At 34.3% G+C, this 26,355-nt stretch overlaps 1 protein-coding gene across 1 annotated transcript in view; it reads right to left on the bottom strand.

Moving 5' to 3' along the window:
• The window catches only part of LOC110023147 (cullin-3B-like), a 29,794-nt gene extending 5,680 nt beyond the window's left edge, over nt 1-24,114 (bottom strand). Inside the window, exon 1 of the mRNA XM_020722413.1 lies at nt 23,423-24,114. Coding sequence (XP_020578072.1) covers nt 23,423-23,583 — 161 coding nt within the window. The 5' untranslated portion in view covers nt 23,584-24,114. The remainder of the gene's footprint in view (nt 1-23,422) is intronic.
• Between the last annotated feature and the right edge of the window lie 2,241 nt (nt 24,115-26,355).

Genomic DNA, 26,355 nt, shown 5'->3' with positions numbered 1-26,355 from the left:
TGTGAGATCTGATCCTTTCATCAGTTCTTGGTAAGCTTGAACAATTTCAGTTTCAGCAAATTATTTAGCATTCATTAAATAAATTTAGGCATAATTAACAAAGTTACTATGGAAATGTCCATGACTTATCACACATATAGATCTATCTCCTCTACACACCATCAATAATCGACAAGATGCCATGACCAACTATAGCTTCAAATATAAGTAGGACAATTTGAAAATTTTGTAGATGATGTATTGGAAGTAAAATTGGAAGGAGATAAAAATAGAGAAGAATCCAACGCCTTGATATATATATATATATATATATACATAGTTTCGGAAGGATTTCTAGTTTGAAAATTTTTACTCGGCATAATATTGAAGGTTGCTTACTTGCTTGGCAATCTTGTGGTTCATCGGTCACAACAATGCATCTCCATTCCTTATATAACTTTGTGGTTTATTTGGTGTGTTAAAGCAATGTGAAACATGAGCTCTCTTCCTCTTCCCCTCTCTCCACTATTTCTTACAATCTTGCCTACCATGCAAAGGCTACTAAACATATACGACAGCCTAAGGAGGGTTGGAGGCCATATTTAATATATTGGCAGCCCCCTCACCCCGGCTGGATCAATATAAATGTTAATGGAAGTTGGAAAATTTGCACGGCCGGTGTTGGGGCCTTTTTCAGAAATCATTTGGGCAAGTGTCTCTTCTATTTTTCTTCTGTTGTCTGGGATTTAACTCCTACTGAAGCGGAGGGTTGGGCAGTATTACTGGCTCTAAATGTTGTTGTAACTTTTAATTGGCCTACAATTTTTATTGAATCGGATTCTTCTGTTCTTCTGGATTTCATCACTAGAAAACAAGAGCATCTTGGAATTTAATTATTTGTCTTAATAAGATTTGGAAATTTATAGCTTCTCATGACCTTCAGGTCATATAGAATTTTATATACAGAGATGGAAATGCACCAGCGGATTTGTTAGCTAAACGTGGTTTTTCGGGTGTCTTTACTGGTTTAGTGCCTCCCAAAGAGCTTAATATACTTTTAAGTGGAGACTCTTTGAATCTACCTTATGTCAGATATTCACCATGATATGGCTTACGGTTTCCTTTCATCCCTAAAGGTCTTCAGTTTCTTGATTTGGGGGAGGATCTTATGCTCCATTAATCCTCATCTCTTTGTAGTTCTGCTACTCCTGCCGAGGAATAGCCTCTTTTAGATGATTACTTTAACTTTTGCTATATCGTATTTCTCTCATTTTATTTACTTTTCTTCCTATTTCGCTATAGTTTCTTTCTTTAATCTGTTTTTTGGGTATACATGTAACTATCTTTTGGAACTATTGGGTGCATTGTATATCAAGGGAAAGATCCTACTTTCTGGATTTTTCCAAACCCATTGTGTTGTCCTCCCTTTTCTTATTCTATAATATATATATATATATATATATATATATGGTCGGAGTCGTCTGCTTCGTCAAGGCTCTGCTAGGGTTTTGCCATGAGGCGAAACCCTAGCCTCTGCTACCTGTATTCCACACTCGTAGAAGAAGGGGAGTACGCTCCTCTGTTTCGTCGAGTTGCGCCTGTGTTGTAGGGCCAATCGTGTTGTGCCTGCTTGCTGTAGGGTCGATCGTGGTCGCTACAGGGCAGATCGAGCTACGTCTGTGCTACTCTTGTTTCTGTTGTTTCGACCAGTACACGCCTGTTTTTTCCCTCCGCCTGTTTCAACAGGTTCAACGACCTGACACGCGTCGTTGTGCTGCATCGGATCAGATCGCCTGGTTTCTTTGACTTTTGCATCTGCGGGCAGAAGTATGGTCGTTATAGCGCTTCCTTCTTCTTTGGTTGATCCTAACAAAGCTTCTTTCGCCCACGTGGTGGGTAATCATCTTGCGGAATAAACTATTGTCTTTCCCTCAAGCTAAAAGGAATGTCGTGATTGTATGAGTGATTGCCCTTTTCTTAAGAAGATAAGCAGGAAGAGTGGGAAAGCAACACTATTTTTCTCTGATTTAAAAACTTCAACCCTAACTGCGAAATTCAAGTTCGCTCTTATTGGGAAATTTCAATGGAGGCACCCACCTATGGAAGTTATCAAAAAAAGTGTTGATGATCTCAAGCTTGTAGGCAAGTGGAAAGTGAGACTTTTGGATGGGAGACATATGTTGATTCAGTTAACCCCAATTGAAGACTATGCTCGGATTTTTTCTAAAAAATATCTCAACATTGCAGACAAGTCAATGAAGTTACTTAAGTGGTCTCCTGATTTTAACACAAATTATGACTCCTACTGTTCCGGTATGAATTAGTTTATCTGGTCTCAAGTTGCATTTCTTTAATCAGCAAGTTCTTTATTCTATTGGAGCCATTCTTGGAGATCCTATGAAGCTAGATATGCCAACCTTTAATCTAACCAGACCTTCTGTGGCCAGAATACTTGTGAAAATAGATATTACCTTACCTGATATTACTGAAGTTTGGCTGGGCACAACTCACAATGGATATTGGCAATTAATTTTCATGGAACATAAACCTTTTTTATTTTACCCACTGTAAGATGTTTGGGCATACACTTGATAAATGTCAAGGCTTCATCCAAACTTGAAATCTAAAGCTCAAGCAAACAAAGATGGGTCTAAACCCATTGCTATGGACACATCTGCTCAATCTATAGAGGACGTTCCCACAAGACAGGATTTGCCTATGGATCTCCCCTTGCCAACACCGCAGTTCCTGATGAAAAACAACATACTACAGGTACAGATCCAAATGTGTTTATATTACTCACTATTATTGAAGAAGACCCACTTATATGTCATGACACACGAGAATGCTCCCGCTCCCCTGATACGATAAAAGATCAGCTTGTACAACAAGTAGTTGCTTCTAATGTTCAACAACCTACACATATTTGACACACTTTAGACCAATCCAACACACTTTAGACCAATCCACTGACCAATCCACTGACCAAGCGAGTCAATCTTCGGATGATGATTGACAAGTCTATTCCAGGAGGAAGAAGAAGAATGGAGGCAGACTCGAGCTCGGAAATTTATTAGATGATACGTTGGTTACTACTGGCAATCACACTCATCTCACAAATTTATTAGCTAGTTCCTTTCCTAGAACTAGAGGCAGAGGCAAGACAAAATTGGGTGGCTCTTTAGTTACCTGATAATCTGAATTTTGACACTTTTTTTGTTTTATTTTCTTTAGGTTTCTCATGTATTTTTTAGTATTTTCTCTTTTTAGTACCATTTGCATATGGTGGTATCGAGTGGACAGAGTGCCAAGTTTGGGCCCTCCCACACAATCTATTTGTATCCTACTTTCTTTTTAATATATTAGTCATTGCGCTTTCACACACACACACACACACACACACACACACACACACACACACACACACACACACACACACACACACACACACACACACACACACACACACACACACACACACACACACACACACATATATATATTTAAAAAAACCCAAGGGTTAATATATTAAAATGGAAAAGATACAGATAGGTTGTATGAGTGGGCCCAAAAAAAACACCCTACCCACATGGTACAACACATACGAAAATCCCAAAATAAAGAAAAGATACATGTAAGATCAAAAACCAAAACCACCAAAACAGGCAAAAAGTTAGGGACGACTCAATTTAGTCCTATCTCTGCCTCTAGTTCTAGAAAGGGAGTTAGCTAACAAATTGATGAGTTGCGTGTCATTACATGAACCAATGTATCATCCATTAGATTCCTGAGCTCAAGTAGGTCTAAATTCTTCTTCTTTCTCCTAGATGTGTAAACCTGTCATTCCTCATCCGAACACTGGCTCATCTGATCAGTGCATTGGTCAACAAATTATCGGGCATGTATAAGCTGATGAGTCCCTTGCGCCTGACTAACGGCAACAACTTGCTCATTCGGATGAGGTGGTAGAACCGCAATACAAAGATTGTCAACCATTGTAACGACAAAAGATTCTAGTGTATGTGAAGTATAAATTGTCGCCTCCGCACCAGATACTTCCTAAAGATGAGGAGTTGCAAGGCTCTCCTGACTATCAGTCTGAACATTATCCTTTGTAGGTAAGGATCCTTCAGTATTGATTTCAATAAGATTTGAAGGTGTAGGTTGCCCAGCAGAGCCATCCGGCAACACATCAATCGCAAATACAAAAACAGTATTGTCAGGGGGGTCCCAGGCACCAATTTTTCTCTTGTGGTAATTTCTTCCACAGGTGAAGCAAATGTGTCTAAAGCAGTGGGATTAGACCCATCCTTGTGCACTTGAGCTTTAGATTTCAAGTTAGGATGGAGTCTGTGACATTTGTGAAGGGTATGCCCAAACATCTTACAGTGGGTACAATAAAAAGTTTTATGCTCCATGACAATTTGCTGTCAATATGCATTATAAGTAACTTCTATAATATCAGGTAAAGTGATAATCCTTTCTACAAGTATTCTAACAACAGAAGGTTCGGTAAGATTGAAGGTGGGTAGATCTAGCTTCATAGGATTTCCAAGTATGACCCAAATAGAGTAGATAACCTAATGATGAAAAAAATACAGCTTGAGACTAGATGAACTAAATCATACTAGTACAGTGGAGATTCATGGTTTAGGTCAAAATCAGAAGACCACTTGAGTAACTACATTGACTTTCCTGCAATGTTAAGTTATTTTTTAGAGAAAATTTGAGCGTAGTCTTCAGCCATGGTTAACTGAATCAACACATGTCTTTCATCAAAGAGTCTCAGTCTTTCATCAAAGAGTGTCTTTCATCAAAGAGTCTCACTTTTCACTTGCCTACTAGTTTGAGATCATCAGAACTCTTTCTGATAACTTCTACAGATGGGTGCCCTCACTGAAATTTTCCAATAAAAGCGAACTTGCATTTCTCAGTCAAGGTTGAAATTTCTAAATTAGAGAAAAAGGGTGATACTTTCCCACCTTTCCTACTTATCATCTTAACAAAAGGGCAGTCGCTTGTGCCATCACGACATTCCTTATAGCTTGAGGGGAAGAGAGCAACCGACTATACCAGGTGCTTACCCACCACGTGGGTGAAGAAGGCTTTGTCGGTTTCAACCAAAGGAGGGAGCGCACCAATCAAAGCAGGGAGAGAGTCCACTTGTTACGATGCTCTGTAAGCGTAGTAGGCGAACGTGGACATAGCAAAAGACGTGAATATAGAAAGCAAGAAGATGCGAAGACGCAAGCCGACAGAAGCTCGGCGTCGAAACAGACAAAGCTGAAGACACGAAACGACGGAAGCGGAGAGACGACGGAACGCAGTAGGCGAAGGTCGAAACAGAGGCGATGAGGTTCGAACGCGACTGAATCATAGACGACGGAAATCGCCATGCTAAACCCTAGCATAGACGACAGAAATCGTCATTTAAAAAAAAAAGTATTTTATACATATATATACAATATATATATATATATACAACAAACAAAAATAACAAAACCCTTTATCCCACTAACTGGGGTCGGCTACATGAATCCTTTTTCTCCATTGTGTTCTCCATTGTCCATTGTGTCCTATTCAGTGTCATTTTCATTTAATTCTAATAAATTAAGATTATTTGTTATATATGTCATAACAAAGCTAATTTTTTAACATTTCTAAATTGTAAGCATTCATGCCAATTTGTTACATAACTTTACATGATCCTATTTCTCACAAAATTAATTTCTAAAGTTGGTGGAGGAAAATTTAATAAATTTAGACCAATCATAATCTTATCATCTTAGATTCCACACTTTTTTTAGCATCTTCAATAGAATTATAATTATATTAGTTAAGAACAAGCTTCCAATGAATCTCTTCAAGCAAATCATGCCTGTAAATAGAAGTATAGGTGAAGCAAGCTTGTAGGTGACTTGACTCGTTATGAAGTCGTGAGCCAAGATTGCCAAACCATAGCTCAAGCTCAATTTTGTGTGGCATATGACTCAGCAAGCCATCTCATTAATATAAAATTTTAAATATGATATATTTGAAAATATAAAAATGTTAAGGGGATATTAAAAAAAAGGAGATGTTATTTTATTAGCTCTATCCATTTCTTACATCCCACATGAATCTCTCACACAATCGTAGCCTATTCCATTATGTAATGGCCCAAAGTGTGTTTACTTCATGAGTTTGACATACAGCACTTTGAACCATTCTTTATCCCTCACACTCCTTCCATATTTTTGTCACCATATCAGTAAGATTATTACCCTCCCAAGACTACAAATGAACCTCCCGATTGTGTCATCGAGCTCGATTACATTACGAGCATGAGCTTCGCTAGCGAACTTGAGTTCAAGCTCAGGGAACGTAATAGGCTTGACCTTGACTCCCCAATATATGAATGCATGCAAGGGTAGCCAAAAAATACTTTAATATTTTTTTAATGAAGACTATTAATAATTCTTACAGGGAGATGATGACAACTTAAAACTTTATTTTTATTAAATTAAATAAAATTTTGATATTGACCAACTAATGATATGTGTTTCATATGAATTGACAAACTCTTTAAAGAGAAATAAATCAAAGATTTAAAGATTCGGTATGATAAATTTTGTACATTTTGATTTCATCAAATGTAGATGAAGTTTTAAATTTCAAATTCTTTAAAAGCAAGTATTATTAATAAATTCATGAATATGATGATAGAAGCAGGCTTTAACAATAAACGTTTTGTATAAATCTATAAATCAGGAAACCAAAAATGTAATTGAAATTGGTGTGGCTGTCACGAGGGAAAATTAGCAGAAATTTCCTCAAGGTTTGCATCATTAAATTGCTTAACAAATTCAATATCTTCAACAAGGATAACCTGGTTATTTAATGTTAAAATCAGAGATACATTCATATTCTGATTTAATTTAGATTGGGAGTCAAAATTTCAATCAAGCTCCACTATAGATTCAATTTTTCAGATTCACCAACATATTATGGGGTGGACTAGTGCGTACTTAGTGTATAGATTCATATTTAATGAAAACAGATATAGAATGACCTTGTGATTATACATCTTTTATGTCGAACTATTTGTTTGACGAATACACATGAGATATAAAGCTTTAATATGATATAATTTGGCCATAAATGGTTATAAAGATGGTGTGTAGGCTTTACGTGAGATATTAAGCAAAGCTGCAATAGTTCTAATAAGGGAATAACTATAAGCCTTTTCAAACTCAACAAGTTTTGTAATAGTCTTTTTTAATATTTTTTAAGAATTATAACTCAAATTCTAGCATGAGATTTTTAAAGAAACAAAACTTAGTAGCATAATAATCTCTAGTTAAATAAAATTGGTTACAAAACCTTCAAACAAAAAGACATACACAGGCATATTGAAATCAACTTTATAATTTGTCCATTTGCCCGCCATTAAAGATTTAATCACAAAAATACACAGCAGCAGAAGGATCAAAACCACTAGGCCAAAATCAACAAGATACAGTAATACAAGCATTTAGTTATAAGACCAATCAATAAGGACTTAATTAATAATATGGAACATAGACGCACATAATGAGTGTCTGAACTACTGGTGATATCTCTACTTGAATCACCTAACACCCACAATTTGAGAAACCAGATAAAAGTCCCCAAATTTCACATCCCTCGAAATTCAACCGAAGCAATTTTATAAAATTCTAACTATCAAATCGATCAATTCAATAAATAATACTATACATGAATTTTGAACGTATGAGAAGATATAAAATTTTAAAAGTTTACCTAAACTTAATTTACCTTAATTAATTATAATCTTCTCCCTATTCACGCATAATCATTATAGCCACCACCATTTTATGTGATTCTCAGCTGTGAGATGCTTCGAATGGCTGAGATCCATGTGGAATTACGTTAAATGCTGCATCCAATACCCCACTCCCAGTTCTTTCCCTCATGCAATAATTCAGGTGTGTGAAACCAAGTGAGGGAGACGAAAATGAAAGAAGTATGGTATTTAACGTTTCACCCTATCACAGTCATTCGATCGAATTCTACAGCCGAGAATCGCTAAATAGGTCGGCTAGGAATAGTATTCAAATGTTTCTTTAACTCTTGAAAATTGTGTTCATATTTTGCATTCAACTCAAATTGAACATCTTTCCTAATTGGCTTAGACAAAGAAATGTTTATCTATAAAAATCCTTTAACGAATCTCCTGTAATATCCGGTCAATTAAAAAAAACCACATACATCTGTAATATTCTTTAAGAGTAAGTCACTCCACAATTGTTTTCACCTTCTGAGAATCCATTGAGACTCCTTGGTCACTGATAACATGCCCCAAAATGCAATACTTCGCAGTGAAAATTCACATTTTGACACATTCGCATATAGATGCTTCTGCATTAACAACTCTAATACTTCGAAGAAGTTTAACATGATCATCATCAGTTATTGAATATATCAAAACATTATCGATAAAAATAATGACAAACTGATCCACATAAGGTTTGAAGATTCGATTCATTTGGTCCATAAATACAGCAGGAGTATTGGTTAAACCAAAAGACATAACTGAGAATTCATAATGACCATACCTGGTTCCAAAAGCTATCTTAGTTAGTCATCTTAGAGAGAACTGGGGAGATGGATCCACCGAAGATGGTGCAACCATTATTAGTTGAGTTTCAAAGGGTGATGACCGACAGCCTACCAGAGGGTACCATCACTTAGGGATATCCAGAAAGTTATAGATCTTATCCCAATATCATTGTTGTCAAACAGACCTGCATATAGGTTAAGGTCGGCATAGTAGGTGGAATTATAGAGTCGAGTGCGAGATCTCATTAATAGGGGATTGATAACGGAGAGTACAGCCCGTGCGTTGTTCAGCAAGGCAGTTTAGTTTGAAGAAACCTTGACTCAACAGTAGTGATAGTGGCATTGGCAGCAGCAGAATGACCACCTATGCCATGTTTGGAAGGGCGCATGGAGGAGAATGCTTGTCGAACACCAACACTTGATTTAGGTGCGAGATCGTGTCCTATTTTGGGCCAGAGACCTCCTACAGATACTAGAGCTAGTGCTTCAACTTCTTAGAGGACTTTTGGCAAACAAAGGCCAATTAAGTCATCATGATCGGCATCAGCTCCTAGTCAGACATGTCAGGGTGTACAACATAGAGTATATGCAGTTATTCAACAGGAAGCAAATGATTCGCCTGTTATCATTACATGCATTTCCTTATTTCAGTAGATCTACCAAATCTATATGTATTTCGAGACTCGAAATTCTTCTTATTATAACTTTTATATTTATCCAAAACCAAATTAGTCAGAACTCTAATAAATATTATGGCATCGCATTCGTTTAGCTCTAAAGAGTTTGTGAGATTTGAAAGATTGGAACTCTTCAGAATATCTAATGTCTTATCTGTTATTTTGCCAATAGGTCTCGCATAATGACTGATAGAAGTTATTGTGTGAATCTGACAATAAGTGATAAAAGCTTGAAGGTGAATTTGGCAGTGTTACACTAACCAAATTCGAAGTGATTCAAGAAATGGATTAGCTATCTAATTACTTCACAACCAATGATTGCTCAATAAAGATAGTCAAATCTAATATCCTTAGAAAAGAATTCAAATTTGTGGAAGATAGATGAGTCTTATCTATGATGATATCCAACTTAAAGGCACGCAAACTGTTAGCAAAAGAGTGTCAAGGCTTCTTAGCTCAAGTCATTGATATTGCAAGAGAACTGAAGAAGTTAGAGAATATATCAGTAGTAAAGAAGTACCCCGAAGTATTCATAGATGATTTGTCCGGTTTGCCTCCAAGAAGAGAGATAGATTTCTTTGTCGATTCAATACAAGGTGTAGAACCAGTAGAAAAAGCATCTTATAGAATGAAAATCAAGGAGTTCCTAGAATTAAAGAGAAGACTGCAAAACTTATTACAAAAAGGATTTATCGGGTCAAGCACCTCCCATTGGAAGCTCCAGTCATTTTTATTAAGAAAGAGATGGGAGCTTAGAAAAATGAAAGATGGAGCTTAAAGCCATGCATTCACAGTCAACAACAAATATCATTTACCAAGGATTCATGACTTTTTAATAGTTGGAAGGGGCTTCACTATTTTACAATATAGATTTGTGCTCCCTATTTTACAATATAGATTTGTGCTCATGTTATCACCAAAGAATGCTTTCCATATTAAATATGAGCATTATGAATTTGTGGTGATGTTTTTTAGGTTATCAAATGATCCCGCAGACTTTATGGACCTGATGAATATAATCTTCTAACCATTTTGGGATAAATTTGTGATTGTTTTTTTCAATAACAATCTAAAGTATTCCAGTGATGAGACTCATCATGCAGATCATCTTTGCATCATTCTATAGACACTAAAAGAGAACCAGTTATATGCTAAATTATCAAAGTGTGAATTTTGGTTGAGTATAACATTTTTGGGGCATGTTATCAGCAATAAAGGTATCACAATGGATCATAATAGGGTTAAAGTAATAGTTGATTGGATCGGACCAACAACTGTTACAAAAGTTCGAAGTTTTCTAAATCTAGGAGGCTATTACAGAAGAATTATTGAGAGGTTCTCTTATATTGCAATGTCTTTATTTAGATTGCTTCGTAAGACAGTGAAATTTGAGTGGACGAGTCATTGTAAGGATGCTTCCAGAAGTTGAAAATGTGTTTGATGATAGCTCCAATATTGGATATTCCCACAAAGACAAAAGGCTTCCAAATTTATAGTAATGCGTCTTTAAGAAGACATAGATGTATGCTTGTGCAAAGGCCCAGGTGTGGTGTCAAATAAGCAAAAATTCTCACATTACGAATAGATGCGGGTAAAAAAGTTTGCCCGTGAAACTAATATAAGGATAGGATCTTGAAATATAAGTATTCTCACAGATAAATTAATGAAATTAGTTGATATTATGGTTTATATGAAGATAATTATTTTATGTATTCAACAAACTGAATGTGTTGGAGAAAAAACTAAGGAGATTGATAACTTCGGTTTTAAAATTTAGAATTTAGGTATGAGTTGCACTAGAAATGATGGGTATAATTATAGATAAGAGTTTGAAAGATAATATTGTAAAGATTAATAGAATTGAAGATAGAATTATAACATTTAAGATTGTCGTTGAAACTAAGATTTTTTAATGTTACAAGTATTTATACCCTTCAAATATGTTTAGATATAGGTTCTAAATAAAAATTATGAAATATTTTAGAAAAATTAATATAATGATACTTCTTGAAAAAGAAACTTTTATTGAAGGAGATTCAAATGGACTTGTTGGTAGAGAGGAAAATTTTAAAAATATTCATGGCGGCTATGATTTTTTAGTGATTAATAAAAATGTGAGAACCATATTAGATTTTGCTTTAGCGTATGATTTTTGAGTGATTAATAAAAATGTAAGAACCATATTAGATTTTGCTTTAGCGTATGATTTTATTATTATTAATATTTTATTCAAGAAAAGATATGAGCATATTATTACTTATAAGAATTGATCAAATAAAACACATTGATTATTTGAGATCGTAAAAAATGTAAAATAAGGTCATTCCAAGTGAAAATTTTAAATACTCAACATAGATTATTAGTTTTGGATTTTGAGATGAAAAATTGTAAGAAAAAGAATACTATAAATTATTATCATAGAATTAGATGAAGACACCTAAAAAACAAATAAGATTATTTTCGAGTAAACTTCAAGATTTTAAGATTTTAGATGCTCGTGAAGAAGCAAATTTTATGTGAGCCAAACAACACACTATTAAACAAGTGACAAAAGATGTACTTGAAGAATCGTAAGAAAAAAAATTTATAAATAAGAATAGGTGGTGGTAGAATAATGTGTAAGAAAAGATAAAATATAAGAAGTGTTATAAAAATTAGTTTAAATATAAAAACTTAGAGAAATGAGAAAATTATAAGGTGGCATGTAGGGAGACTATGAGAACAATTTGTGTCGTTAAAAATTCAGCTTTAAGTGATCTTTACAATAAATCAGACACTATGGAAAATAAAAAATATATGTATAAACTATTCAAACAAAGAGATAAGTAAAAATTTAACTCAAGTGTATTAAATATGAAAATCAAAAAGTATTTTTTAGAAGAAGATATTTAACATAGATGGGTGAGCTATTTTGATACACTTTTCAATGAAGTTTTTGAAAATACAATCGACCCTAGTGATTTTAATATATTAATAAAAATAAAATATTTTATTTTTACCGTCACATTAGTAAAAAAGAATTTGGGGAGGCTTTGAAGAGAAACAATGGTGGAAAATCAATAGAACTTGATGATATCCTAATTTAAGTGTGGAAATATTTAGGAGATTTAAGAGTTTCTTTGGATTATTAAACTCTTTAATATTACTTTAAAAATAAAAAAATGTCTGAGGAGTGGAGGAAGATTATTTTGGTCCCCATTTTTAAGAATAAAGGGGATGCACAAGAGTATGCAAATTATAGATGAATTAAGTTGATGTGTTTAAGATTATGGGAGAGGGTAATTAAACATAAATTAAGGCGTGATACAAATATTTCTCACAATCAGTTTGGATTTATGTCGGGCAGGTTTACTATCGAAGCTATAAATTTATTGAGAGGTATGATGGAGAAGTACATAGAGAATAAGGAGAATTCACATATGATTTTTATTGATTTAGAAAAAAACTTACAACAATGTTCCAAGAGAAGTCCTTTGGAGAGTTCTAGAGAAGAAAAGTGTTAATATGACTTATAATCAAGTAATTAAAGATATGTATACTAGAGATGTTACTTGACTTCGAATAGATGGAGGATTGACCAAGTATTTTCCTATTTCAATTAGATTACATCAGGGATCTTCTTATGGATGCTCTTACTGTACATTTACAGGAGGATGTACCTTAGTGTATGTTTTTCACTAATAATATCCTCCTTGTGGATAAGAGTGAAAAAAGAGTTCAGGGAAAATTTGAATTATGGTGGTCTATATTGGCGTCTAAAGACCTTCATTTTAGTAGAGCTAAAAGTGAATAAGTAATTTTAGTAGTATTAATTCTAATGGCAGATTGTATTGGAGATTATTGATCATCTAAGTAAGTCTTGCACAATTCATGTCTATCAAACAAATAGATTTTGTAAAACAAGTTGGCCAGAATTTACATTGAGAAATTGTACAATTGCGTAGTTCGAAAGTCAACTGCAACATATCGAAAGAGTAGATTCACATTCACACTGTGGAGGAAAGTTCAAGAGGTGTTAGGTACTCAACTGACATTCAATATAACTTTTCATCCCCAAACAAATGGTTAGTTAGATAGAACAATCCGATCCAAATATTAGAAGAATTGTTTCAACTTTGTGTTCTTAATTTTGGTGGAAAGTGAGAAATGCACATACTTATGATAGAGTTTGGCTATAATAATAGCTTTCAAACTAGTATTGGTATGGCTCTTTATAAAGCTCTATATAGAAGAAAATGAAGGACATCTCTTTGTTGGGTAGAAACTAGTTAAAGAAAATTAATTGGTATTGATTTTGTTGATGAAATAACTCAACAGATCTGACTGATTTGTGATAGATTGAGAACAGTCTAAGATAGGCAGAAAAAGTATTATGATGTTAAGCACAAACGGTAGAATGTGGGGGAATTTATTTTGCTGAAGGTCTGTCTAATGAATGGTGTTAAGCGGTTAAAAAAATCTTCAAAGTTCAAGTCCACGGTATGTTGATCCGTATGAAATCGTGAAGAAGATTGGAAAAATGGCTTACAGACTTGCACTACCAGGATATGTGTATGAAGTGCATAATTTTTTTTTTCATATCTCTTTACAGCGGAAGTATTTTGTTGATGAGGCTAGTAAGCTTGTCACGGACCCTATAGACATTAAACCTGCCCTAACCTTTATAGATGAAACATAAAGAACTTTAGACTAAGATGTGAAGCAGCTCATGAATAGAGTTATTCCTTTCGTTAGTGTGCTATGGCCGCATGGAACTGAAAAAGATGCTATTTGGGAGAAGGAATCAAAAATAAAAAAATATATCCACACATTTTCAATTAAGGTATGAAATATATTCTTGTACATTAAATTTCGAAGACTATTTTTTTATGGGAGATTGTGATAATACCCATTTAATTTTTTTATTAACATAACTATAAAAAATAAAATTAAAAAAAAAATGAATTTACCTATTACAACAACAGTGAGACAGATGTAGTTCGAGCACCACTTTCACCGCATGTGAGAAGTATACGAAGGCTTATCCCCTCATTGCTTTCCCATTCGAACTCAACAGAGGAAGCGAGAGAGGAAATAGAGAATCAAAGAAAAAGAAATAAAGAAAGAAGAATAATAAGTCAAAGAAAAAAAGTAAAGAACAAGATAGGAGTACAAGAAATTCCAAAACCGCAAAACTGAGATACTTTCCATGCTCGAGGAACGCCTCATTCCTCCATCTTTCACATGAATCGAGTGTGTAAGAGCTTGAGCAGTACACGGGAAACATTCCTTTGTGCGTGACACATTCCATCAAGCACCTGAAGGCTCAAGCGGCGCTGTGGACCGTCGCGAGCAAAAAGTGAAAGGAGGAAGAAGGAGAAGCTCAATTGGACACCTAGAAGGCTCAAGAGGCTCACCCAAGCCTTCCTCTTATGTCTTCGACAATCCATCAGTCGTACGAACATAAAAGAGAAGGGAGACAAAGCCACAAATGCTCGTAAGCTCCAATCAAGGGAGTCATGCCCTAACCTGGTAAAAAGGAAAGAAACCTCGCGGTTGCAGAAACACTCAGTCCCGAGCGTACTCAAGAGTTAAGGGCAAGAAGCGGGTTGGGAGAACAGGGAGGTTGTCAGAATCTTCATGCATGCGTGAAGGGGGGCTCAACCAAGCCTTACCGCTTGATCTACATAAATTAAGGCGAGACTAAAAGAAGAAAAGGGAGGATATTGTGGCTTTAAGTATGAAATCGAAAAACTTAATATGTGAATTTATAATTAGTTCTTAGTCATTATGTTGGAGAAATTTGCTTCCAAATTAAATGAGATAAATTTTAAAAAATTTAATGTCAATTTCAGAAATTTGTAGCAAATATAGAAATTCAAAGATTAGTTGCAGTTATGAAGTCTAAATTTGTATATATAATTATTAGCATAATTAATTAATGTAATGATAAATTAAAATTTTAAGATTCCTCGACCATAAGTTTAAACGTTTAATAGATTTCTCTGATTACAAAGTTATTACATGCATTATAGAAAAGCCACTTAAATTGATGATTTAATTAGATAAAAGACAAATGACAATGTGTAAGTAATTGTGTTAGAATTTGCCTAAAATAAAAATAAAGTTGATAGAGGCTAATAAAGGCTAACTTGTTATTTCGGGTGCATTTAAGGACAAGTTTCACTTGAGGAAAAGAATAGCAAAGTTTAGACTACAGACAATAGAGGTGGGTAAATATATTCTAATTTTACAATAATTTTCTTTATGTTTGAAAGCAATTACATATACTTTAATTCTTTTCAGTATTTATTTTAAAAATGTAAAAGTTCAAGTTAGTTTAAATATTAAATGCTAGAAAAAAAATAAAATATAATACATGCATATATATAACCATCATTGGATGGTACTAGCAAGGGAATGCAATGTACCCGTGCGTAGAGATGAAAACGAAAATATAAATGAAAATGATTGCTTACATTTATGGTGGATTGAAAAATGTTAATCATATATTAATTAAAGTATATGTTTGAACGATGACTCTCAATAATGAAAAGTGTCACAAAAATAAATGAAAGTAAACAGAAAACCATTTTCCTTATTGTTCTTTTTACTGTGCACCATTTTTTTACAATTTACTGCACTTTTAAAAAATATTAAAAAAAAGAATTATTCTTATTTAGAAACATTTGTCTACTGAATAGTTTAACTCAAATCTTTAGTTGCCAACTTTTTTACAGAAAAATCAGCTTTAAGCTAGATGGATCCTAGAGAGTATGTGTACAGGTGCCAAGAAGCGGCTGATATGTATTATATGTTGGTTTTTTTTTTGTTTTGTCAGTTATAAATTTTTCAAAATCTGTAAGAAATAGAATGATTTTTGTATTTTTTTATTTCATTTAAATAATGATATGAAACTACTAGTTTTCCTCTGTCCGAGTAACAATTCTCACCTTAGTAATTCCAAGCTCCCAGACCAGGTCGTGACACTTTTTCTGCTACTTGCGCTCCTAATTCTTCACTAAAGTTGTTGAGGGAGTGAAGGCTTCATGAATTCAGCACCCATGGTCCGATCATTTCCCTTTATTTTTTTTAACAAAGTTTAGAACTACCACAACAAAACAGTCCTCCACTTTTCATGATAACACTATTCTTATTTTCACTGAAGCCGACATTTTAAATCTAGAAACCCCAATATCATTTTTCTATTGCAGTCAACTTCTCTTTCATCACCCTGGTCTTGAAAATTTATATAAATTTATATCAAACTTGCACTTGATTGATGATCTCCTATTGGGCTTAGTAACTCTCATCATAATATTATTAGATTACATTTAGAAATAAACAACGTTCAATTTTTCCATGCTAAATTTATTAAGTAAATAGCCATCTAATGCTCTTGGTAAAGTTGTCTCACTTTCTCATTCATGGGATCATCCAGCACTCAAGTTTGTGTCACTTTCCCTAGATTTCAATACAGTGTTTCAGTCAATCCATCTTATATTCTTTGGCATATGCCTTTAGTAAACCCTTACACATGATGCTACTACTCGTGTTTTTAGCTCATTTATGGCAAGGATTTTGGTTGACATGAATATTAATATTCCTCTAGATAATGAGGTGTGAATTGTTTCCTTCTGATGTGACTATTAACAGAAGATTAACTTGAAAGCATATCTTCCTATTGTTCTTGCAAAATTTTTCAGCACAACTACTGATAATGTTTCAAGGCTCACAAAGACTAGGAAATCAAATGATATTGGTCATTATATTCAATTTTAAAAGGGCAAACATAAAACGTAATTGGTCCTACTTCAAATCATGGTTGCATGTGAATTTTGAATAAACATTTGATCTTATCATAGAATCAAGCCTTCAATTATCGTGTGCACTATTCAGCTCAATATTTGAAGGAAAGAATATTGATCTGAATGCTCCAAATATATGAGCTCCTCATCTTCATACTATTATTGAGGAAGTTGATGACCCAAATTGTGCAATTTATGATTATGATGATATTCTAAATATCAAATCACAAATTGATAAAAGATTTCAAATCTTCACCACCAACTGAGGCGGGAAAAGGAAAAAAAATCATCATCCTTCTCTAAGATTCAATAGGCTTGAAGCTAGAGGCTATAATTTATGATAAATTCCTCTAATAGGGAAAACAAACTTTCACCTACATCATCATGCAATGCTTTGTTTCTTTTGATCTATTAATTTTTAGTATAGCTTCAATTTATACTCATTTCATTGACTGATACAAATTGTACTATAAAATAGTAAGAATGAATCTGAAACATCGATCTAATTAACTTCTAAGTTTTAGTCATGGTAATATACATGGTAGTAAAAAGACAAAGGTAATTAAGAAATTGCTAATTTAATTCAAAAAAACAGGCTTTGATAATAAAACCAATTACTTGTGACAATTAGTAACACAATCCATGAGCCACTTGGCTAAGAGCACACAAATGTCTCAAACACATCACTATTCAGCTCAACGAAAAATGAAATAGCCTTCAAACAGGCATAACATGATTGAATCAATTCAACAATTATCAAAGCCACCTCAAACTACTTCGCTAGGTAGCTCGGCAAGCCTCCAAAGTATAGAGAATATTAGAACCGATCGGGTAAAAAAAATCTAGAATATGCAAACGAATCGAAGAAACAGGCAAGCATGCATTCTTCAATAATTAAGCAATGGGTGTCCCTCTCAGTCACCAAAAATTCCACTCAATCAATGCAGTTGCATGTTATTAAAGTAAAGTTTGATATGTCATCAATAATTTAAATAGTTCTAATCACTTGCAAAAAGCTACTAGCTTATTAGAGAATATCCAAATTAAGTTCCTCACCCCATGCCTCCAAAGTATAGAGAATATTACAATTGATTGGATGCAAAATAATGAAAACTTAGAATATGCAAAAGAATCCACGACACAGACAAGTATGTTTTCTTCAATAATTAAGCAACGAGTGTCCAACCAATCACTAAATATTCCACTCAGTCACAACCCCCCCCCCCCCCCCCCCCCCCCCCCCCCCCCCTCTATGTCCTCTATAATTTAAATAATTCTAATCGCTTTCAAAAAACTACTAGCTTATTTGGGAATATCCAAATAGAGTTCTCCAACCAATTTCTAAGATTCAATCATGATAATAGACATGGTAGTAAAGAGACTAAGATAATTAGGAAATAGCTAAATTAATTCAAACAAATAGACTTTGGTAATAAAATCAATTACTTGTGACATCCAAGAGCCACTTAGCTACAAGCGCACAAGTTTCTCTACTACATCACTATTTGGCTCAACCAATATATAAGTCTTCAAAAAGGCATAACATGATCGATTCAATTCAGCAATTTTCAAAGCCACCTCACCCCACTTTGCTAGGTAGCTCAACAAGCTTCCAAAGTATAGAGAAATTAGAATTGATCGGATGCAATATGCAAACAAACCCACAACACAAGCAAGTATAAATTCTTCAATAATTAAGCAATGGGTGTCCCAACTAGTCACCAAAAATTCCACTCAATCAATGTGGTTGCATATTATTGAAGTAAAGTTAGATATGTCCTCTATAATTTAAATAGTTCAAATCACTTGCAAAAAGCAACTAGCTCATTAGAGATTATCCAAATTGAGTTCTCCGCCCCATGCCTTCAAAGTATAGAAAATATTAGAATTGATTGGATGCAAAATAATGAAAATTTAGAATAAGCAAACGAAACAACGACACAAGCAAGTATGCTTGCTTCAATAATTAGACAATGGGTGTCCAACCAGTCACCAAAAATTCCACTCAAACAACCCCTCCCTCCCTTCCTCCCATATGTCCTCTGGAATTTAAATAGTTCTAATCACTTGCAAAAAGCGCAAAAAGCTACTAGCTTATTACACAATATCCAAACTGAGTTCTCCAACAAACTTCTAAGATTTAATCATGATAATAGACATATTAGTAAAAAGACCAAGACAATTATGAAATAGCTAATTTTATTCAAACAAATAGGCATTCATAAAAAAACCAAATACTGTGACAAAGTTAGTAACACAGTACATGAGCCACTTGGCTACAAGTACACAAATGCCTCAACTACATCACTATACAGCTCAACAAAAAATAAAATAGCCTTAAAAAAGGCATAACATGACTGATTCAATTCAACAATTATCAAAGCCACCTCACCCCACTTTTCTAGGTAACTTGACGATCCACCAAAGTATAGAGAATATTAGAATTGATCGGGTGCAAAATAATGAAAATTTTGAATATGCAAACAAATCCACGACACAAGCAAGTATGCATTCCGGAATATTTAAGCAGAGGGTGTCCCAACCAGTCACCAAAAATTCCTCTCAGTCAATGTGGTTGCATATAATTGAAGTAAAGTTGGCTATGTCCTCTATAAGTTATATAGTTCTAATCATTTGCAAAAAGCTACTAGCTTATTAGGGAATATCCAAATTGAGTTCCCCATATGAACTAATTACAATCAAAGTATTCATTAGTGCAATCTAAAAAAAAATTCTTTTTGTAGAAGATTGTAGGATTTGAGTTGTGCATCACATTGCTGGATAACAGATCTACTAGTGGAGTTCCATAATAAATAACTTTACCAAATTTGCATGCTCCATTAAAGAAAAATTAAAAGCCAGCAAATCTCAGTATTTTTTATAGAAAAATCATTTTCACCTGGTTAAATAGCAATGGTGCTCACTATTACATTTATATCCATAAAATACAAACAGAAGGAACGTGATGTAGGATGGAGGCCACTAATGCAACCTCAAATAAGATGCATAATTAAAACATTTAAAAAACACAATCCAAAGGTTACCAAAATATTGAATTATTAAAAATCATGCATTTATTATGTAATAATAGCCAACATGTATCGCTAACAAACTATTTCAAAGAGAAACTGGCCAAAATATGAAAAAATAAAAAAATTGGATGATTTCATTCTGAGACTCCTCCATTCTTCACACAAGATCTTTACGTGATGCAAAGAATGTTCCTTCACAAGCAAGATGATGTGAATCAATAGAAAAGGACCGAAGGCTTGATGTCCTGCACTTCGAGAAAGTGTCATGGAATGATGGGTGTTAAAATGCAAAACTTGCATACTGTGTTTGTTGGTTAACGAAGAAATGTAAATTTCTATCACCGAGATTTTATTTCCCATAGACAGTGCCAAGCTTGTGTGTGTTGGAAGATTCACGACAGTAGAATGATAATCTAACGTTTTAGTATTATACAAAAATCTCGCAAATATACAGATGATAAAAAAATAGCAAGAGAAAAGACGATAAATTTTTATATGGAAAAACCTAAAAAGAGAAAAATCACAGAGCCTAGCCCAAACAGAGTATTCCACTATAAATGCATAATTACTATGAGTGTAAATGAACCGAGTCGTCTCGAGCTTAGCTCATTAATGAGCTCACAAGCCAAGCATATCAGCCACGAGCTCGAGCTCGAGCTCAAACTTGAGCTCGTCAAGCTCGAGCTTGTCCCGGCTTGGCTCGTTGGCTCGTGAGCCAGCTCGATTAGCGTACCTCTAGTCATTTAGAAGCATTTTTTTATGAGCTATTCTTGTATCCTCCTCCCCCTCCAGCCATCAATACCTTCTCTAGTGAGCTCCCGTAAAAATTAAATTTTTATTTCTAGCTCGCGAGCCGACTGTTGCAACAATGAGCAGAGCTCCAGCTCAGAATTTGGCAGACCAGTGAAGCTCAATAAAAGCATGGCTCGACTCAACTCGACTTATTTACACCCCTAGTAACTACAAAGACGTCATTGTCCCGCAATTGAGAAAGAAAAGTTACAACACTATACCAAGTACAACAATTGTCCATGCATAATGTATAAATCAGTTTAGAAGTCTGAAAAAAATTGTTGTACTCTAAGTACGGCAATAAAAGTATTAGTTGCTGAAAGTTATCTTTGGATCTTTAATACGGTGTCATTTGTTACTCCGTATGCAGGATAATTCATAACACTATATTCAAAATACTTTGTTGCATCGCATTCAAGGATTTATCATTACACAATAGAACTCGCGAAAGACAGTGAGCAGGGAGCGGCAAACGACGGCCGACAGTGGCCGACACGCGTTAATCAGCGATGAACGACTATGGTCGACAGACAGTTGTCGACAATTGTCGGCGGCTACGGGGCTAGAAGTTATCGTTGATCTTACGTCCAAAACATCACTTGAATTTGACTAATTCTTCTTTCTCCCCCGAGTGAAAAAATTGCATCTATTTATAGCCTATAATAGAGGCGTTTTGATCCGTTGGCGAATAACTTCTGTAACCACCTGATCAGACAGCCCAAATTGATTCTCCTTGATCATTTTTTCAATGATTTGAGAGCTTTAATGACCTCAGAATTAAGCTAGTTTAAGCTCATTGGATTCATTTCATCGAGATCCTGGATTTGACTATAAGTACTTCAAACTTCAATTTTGTTTGAACATTCATATAATAATTTGAAGCCTCCAAATGTGTTTTAATGGATTGATCTAGACTTAATTGAACTTGAATTGAACCAATTTTGGTAACATCGGGTTTGTCTTATCGAGATGGACAGTTTGACTATACATTTATTGAAAGCGGGATTTTGGATGATCTTGAATTTGAAATTTGAATGTTTATTTCTCAAGAAATGCATCGAGACTCGTGCTAAATGATAAATTTTGTTGATGTCACGTCAATCATCATTAGTCTTATCCCAACTAATTGAGACCATCTTTAAGAATCCTCAATTTTCATTCATTATTACAAATTTTTGCCTAAGGTGTTCAACCTAATCTTTGCAAATTATTTTCGAAAATTTGTCACCATGTTGCATTAACTCCAACAATTCTCCATCCTAATGCACTTAAACTATTTTTTTTGCTCATCTAATTGATGCATTTTCTATCCTTAGTTGTCATTGTACAGATTGTGCTAGTCTTCAATTACCTAATATTCAGTAGATATCACTTCAACCATCCTCTAACATAACTATTCCTTCATTCAATCTTCCTAGTTTTGTTGTGCATCTAACCAAAGGTTCTCATTTATGCCACACGCTTAACTTAGATATCAGCACATGCTTAATGATCAATACTCTTATCCATACAACATTGGGGATTCAATAAAGCTTCAAGGTAAAAAAAAGTCACATTATCCAATGAATTTTAGGATTTCTCTTTTAAAGCTCCAAGGTAATAAAAACAGCCAAAGAGGCCAATGTATGAAAGCATATATAAATTATCTAAAAGGAATTGTTTCTTGGCTAAAATTGAGTTGTAAAAGAATATATAATAACAATGCATTTGCTAATATATATTGTAGCAACATATTTAAGTAAACACTTGTCCTTTTTCAATATAAGAACCTAACAAAAAACAGGCACATCAACATGGCAATATCACCTTCAAATTGTGTGATAGACTCTATGCCTATTCTTCACTCCTCACTATAAGCAAGCAACATTAAATTGACATTAAGTTTCTATAAAAGTGAAAAAGGAACTCGATTCCATTATTGTAAAAACAACGAAGTGCTTTACTTTCTAGTCCCTGCAGTGGGACTGAGTATATAGACCACCTAAAGTATCACCATTGATGGTTGATGACAACCATAACATAACAGAACTTGTTTGCCACATCCAATCAGAGAAATATTGCTCGAAGAAACCATGATGGTGAAAACAAGCATCACCCTAAAAATACAAAGTTTGATCATATAAATTTACAATCACAGTGGAATGGGCATCCGGATAAAGAATCTAAATAAAAAACACTTTGGAAAACCCCAACAAGCGCCATAAAAAAAGTCGGAGATAAATCAAAATCCTCGCAACAGTAAGCTAATTGTTAATTATACATAGACAGCAGAGTCACAAGCAGTTGATTGATCCCAACCACACACGCACCGCTGGCACCACAGTTTCCCATGGGAACAAAGAAGGATGGAGGGAAAAGACACAGGAAATTAAATCCAGACATTTCCACAGAGATCCTGTGAAACACCAATGAGCATGGTGCAGGAAAAAAGTGTAGACAAGGTTTGAGCAATTCTTAGATAGTTTTAAGGGATGAAGCAGATGAAACCTAGAATTCAAATATTAGAGTTATAACGGTGAAAATAATTATCATGCCCATGTAAGCACATGCATACCTGTAGAGCTCCTCGAAGCTGAGCCCGCTGGCGTTGTGATTGTAAATCTCGTGAATCGCGTGTTCGAGAATTTTCCATGTCTTCTCAGCATATTTAGGATCAACCTCCACCCTGTGCTTGAAAGCCTCAATCTTGAAGTTTCTTTTCTTTTGACTGCTCATACTATCACTTCGGATGGAGCTGCCGAAAACAACGCCTACGAGGTTGCGAATATGGGGAAGATGAAGCGAATAGGGATTAAAAATAGCGTGTTCCAAAAGAACAGAATCAAATTCAAGTACTCCTCAAGGAAAAGAGAATAAATAGTCAGGGTTAGGGTTTCCCACGTTCGATTGAAATGAAGTGGTAAAGCTTCGGGAACAGGCAGCGGAGTAGGGAAGAGAAAACGATGGTTATCGAGGGGTGGTGCCTGTAAAGAAAGTCCCGCAGAGAGATTGGCAAACAAATTTAACAAGCTATCCTTTACGCAACTTCTTAGTTATTGGCATGAGAAGCTCCCCAACAATCGCTTTTCTCCAGCCATAGCTTTGCAAGGAGTTGCGAACAGCTATCTTCTTCTCCAGTGTCCTTCTTCGACGGCAACCTTTTTCTTTTGAGATCTGCCTTCCGGTGATTCGTTTTCCCACTCCGTTCTGATTTTCGGCTGCGGCTAAAAAACACAAAAAAAAAAGAAGGTGATTTGCAATGAATTTTAAGAACTATGTTAAACTGATGATTGATGTATTTTTATGAGAATAGTTATTTAAAAAGAAATTTAATAATAAATTTAAATATAATAAAAGGGGTATTTTCATACAACAACACAATTATGTAACACCTAAAATTTAATATTTACATTCATAACACTCATATTTTTAATATCACATCAAAAATACCACTTTTATATTTTTTTTTAAAATCAAATGCATTTTTTCTTATACAAAGATTTATAACACTGTATTATAAATATAAATATCAAATTTTAGGTGCTAGATAAGTAAATTCTGCATAAGAATTGGATGTTGTGTGTATAAATTTCCCAAAATAAAATCATAAAAGGTACCATCAACTCTTAAAAGTTGAGAGTTGTGTTAGGTAGTCGACAGCCAACATAAGATTTTATCAAAAAATTATGATATAAATCCTTTAAATCATTATAAAAATTTTAGGGCGTCCTCTGGAAGTTACACCATGTGTGGCTGTCGGTCAGGAATATCGATCAGGTTGATTTTGTTGTTTTGAAAATATTTTTTTAGATTTAATTTAATACATATAGATAAATTTGATTTTGGAAAAGTAGTATGTTAATTTTGAAAATAATGTTTCAATTTTGAAAATATGAGACTGAACCGATCTCACATATACAATAGTTTAAATGATCGAGCATAACACCGTAAATGATGCATCTATCTCGAGGAATCGACACTACTCCACTAGTGATGCTTGATTAAATAAACAAAAGAATTTATATAAGCATCTACCTTGCTTATGTAAGCCGACAAGTTCTCCTATCTAATATGAAAAATTAGATTGAGTTTATATTAAGATGGGTTCCAAAGTTCCGTATAGAGACAAACTCATATAGTTAATTACATCTTAAGTGACCGAGGTCGCTTAAGAATACTCTCGATTCACACTAGCGGTTTTGCTCTCAAGAATTCCAAAGTTTATGGTTTTCAAGAATGGACATTAGAAGTGCAAAAGAGATTGGATCAAGTAGGAACAGGTTTTTGGGAATCCAAATGAATTAAATGTAGGAGATGTCATTGATATAGGGAAAACCCTGGTGACTTCATAAGCTATCTTATTAATTGGCTTTGATTTAGAAATGACATCACTTGATGTTTCATCCGGCCAATTTTATTATTTTAGGGCTTACATTTGTGTGACATAGTCATACAAATAGTCTGGAAGATATGAGGGTTTATGTCGTAATGAACGATAACCTCGAAGCCAAACACAAGTTAGGGCTTAGATTGCACAATATGATTGTGCAAAAGCCTAAATGTGAGTTGAGAATTTATGTCGTACTAGATGGGCTACCTCGAAGTCCTATGACTTCTTATTTAATTCTAAAGAAAGGTATGCTGTTGTAGATCTAGCTGTTCTCCCAAAGTTGTTCTTCTGTTCATCCCCGTCATGCTGCCCACGGAGTTAGCTCCAAGCTCCTTGTTAAAGTGACAGCTTCAGATCTTTAGGGTTTAAGGTTGTACAATTTTCATGTCAAGTTTTGTTATTGTTCCAAGTAATATAGGGTCGGTTAAAGTTGATTAGAGCGACACCAGTTAGGATCCCACGGTTCCCTCATTCCGCTACCACTATTTTCTTTTGAAACTACTTAGTCTAAACGAGTTGTTAAGCTCATTTAAATCAAGAAGATCTCGTTAGCAACTGTGGGTTACCTCATAGGGACTCCCGTAAATTTAAAATGACGTATTATGTTTGTTTGTTGTTTTTGAAAAGGGTTGTTTAAGTTTAATTTTTGAAAAGGTTTGTCTTAATTTTGAAAATTGTTGTTCTAGCTTTTGAAAAGTATTTTCAACGAAGTATGCATAATACACTAAAGTGATAATAAATTGCAAAAATAAAATGATAATAAATAAACTGTAAATGTGTATCGGTCATCTTCTCGTTGTTTCCGTAGAAATGTTAGCATCCATAATCATGTGTATATTGCAAAGTAAAAGTAAAACCAACTACTAAGTGGTAGTGAAGCCTTAATGGTTTAAATTCAAAAGAGACCACAATTCATAACTTGGTAAGCCCCTTAGGGTTTTAAGGATAATTTTCTGGAACAAAGCATAATGAGTTCAATTGTTCTTCAAAATGTCTATAAGATTATATATTTTTTTGGGGCATAGCCCTAAACAACTCTTAAGAATCCTTTTAACTATTTTGAGTTCATTTGAACTTACTATGTTGTTGAATAGAACATCCCAAGATTTGTTAGGTTT

The sequence above is a fragment of the Phalaenopsis equestris genome, unplaced genomic scaffold, assembly GCF_001263595.1.
Source record: "Phalaenopsis equestris unplaced genomic scaffold, ASM126359v1 Scaffold000218, whole genome shotgun sequence".
Classification (NCBI taxonomy): Eukaryota; Viridiplantae; Streptophyta; class Magnoliopsida; order Asparagales; family Orchidaceae; genus Phalaenopsis; species Phalaenopsis equestris.
This window is presented reverse-complemented; position numbering and strand designations above follow the sequence as displayed.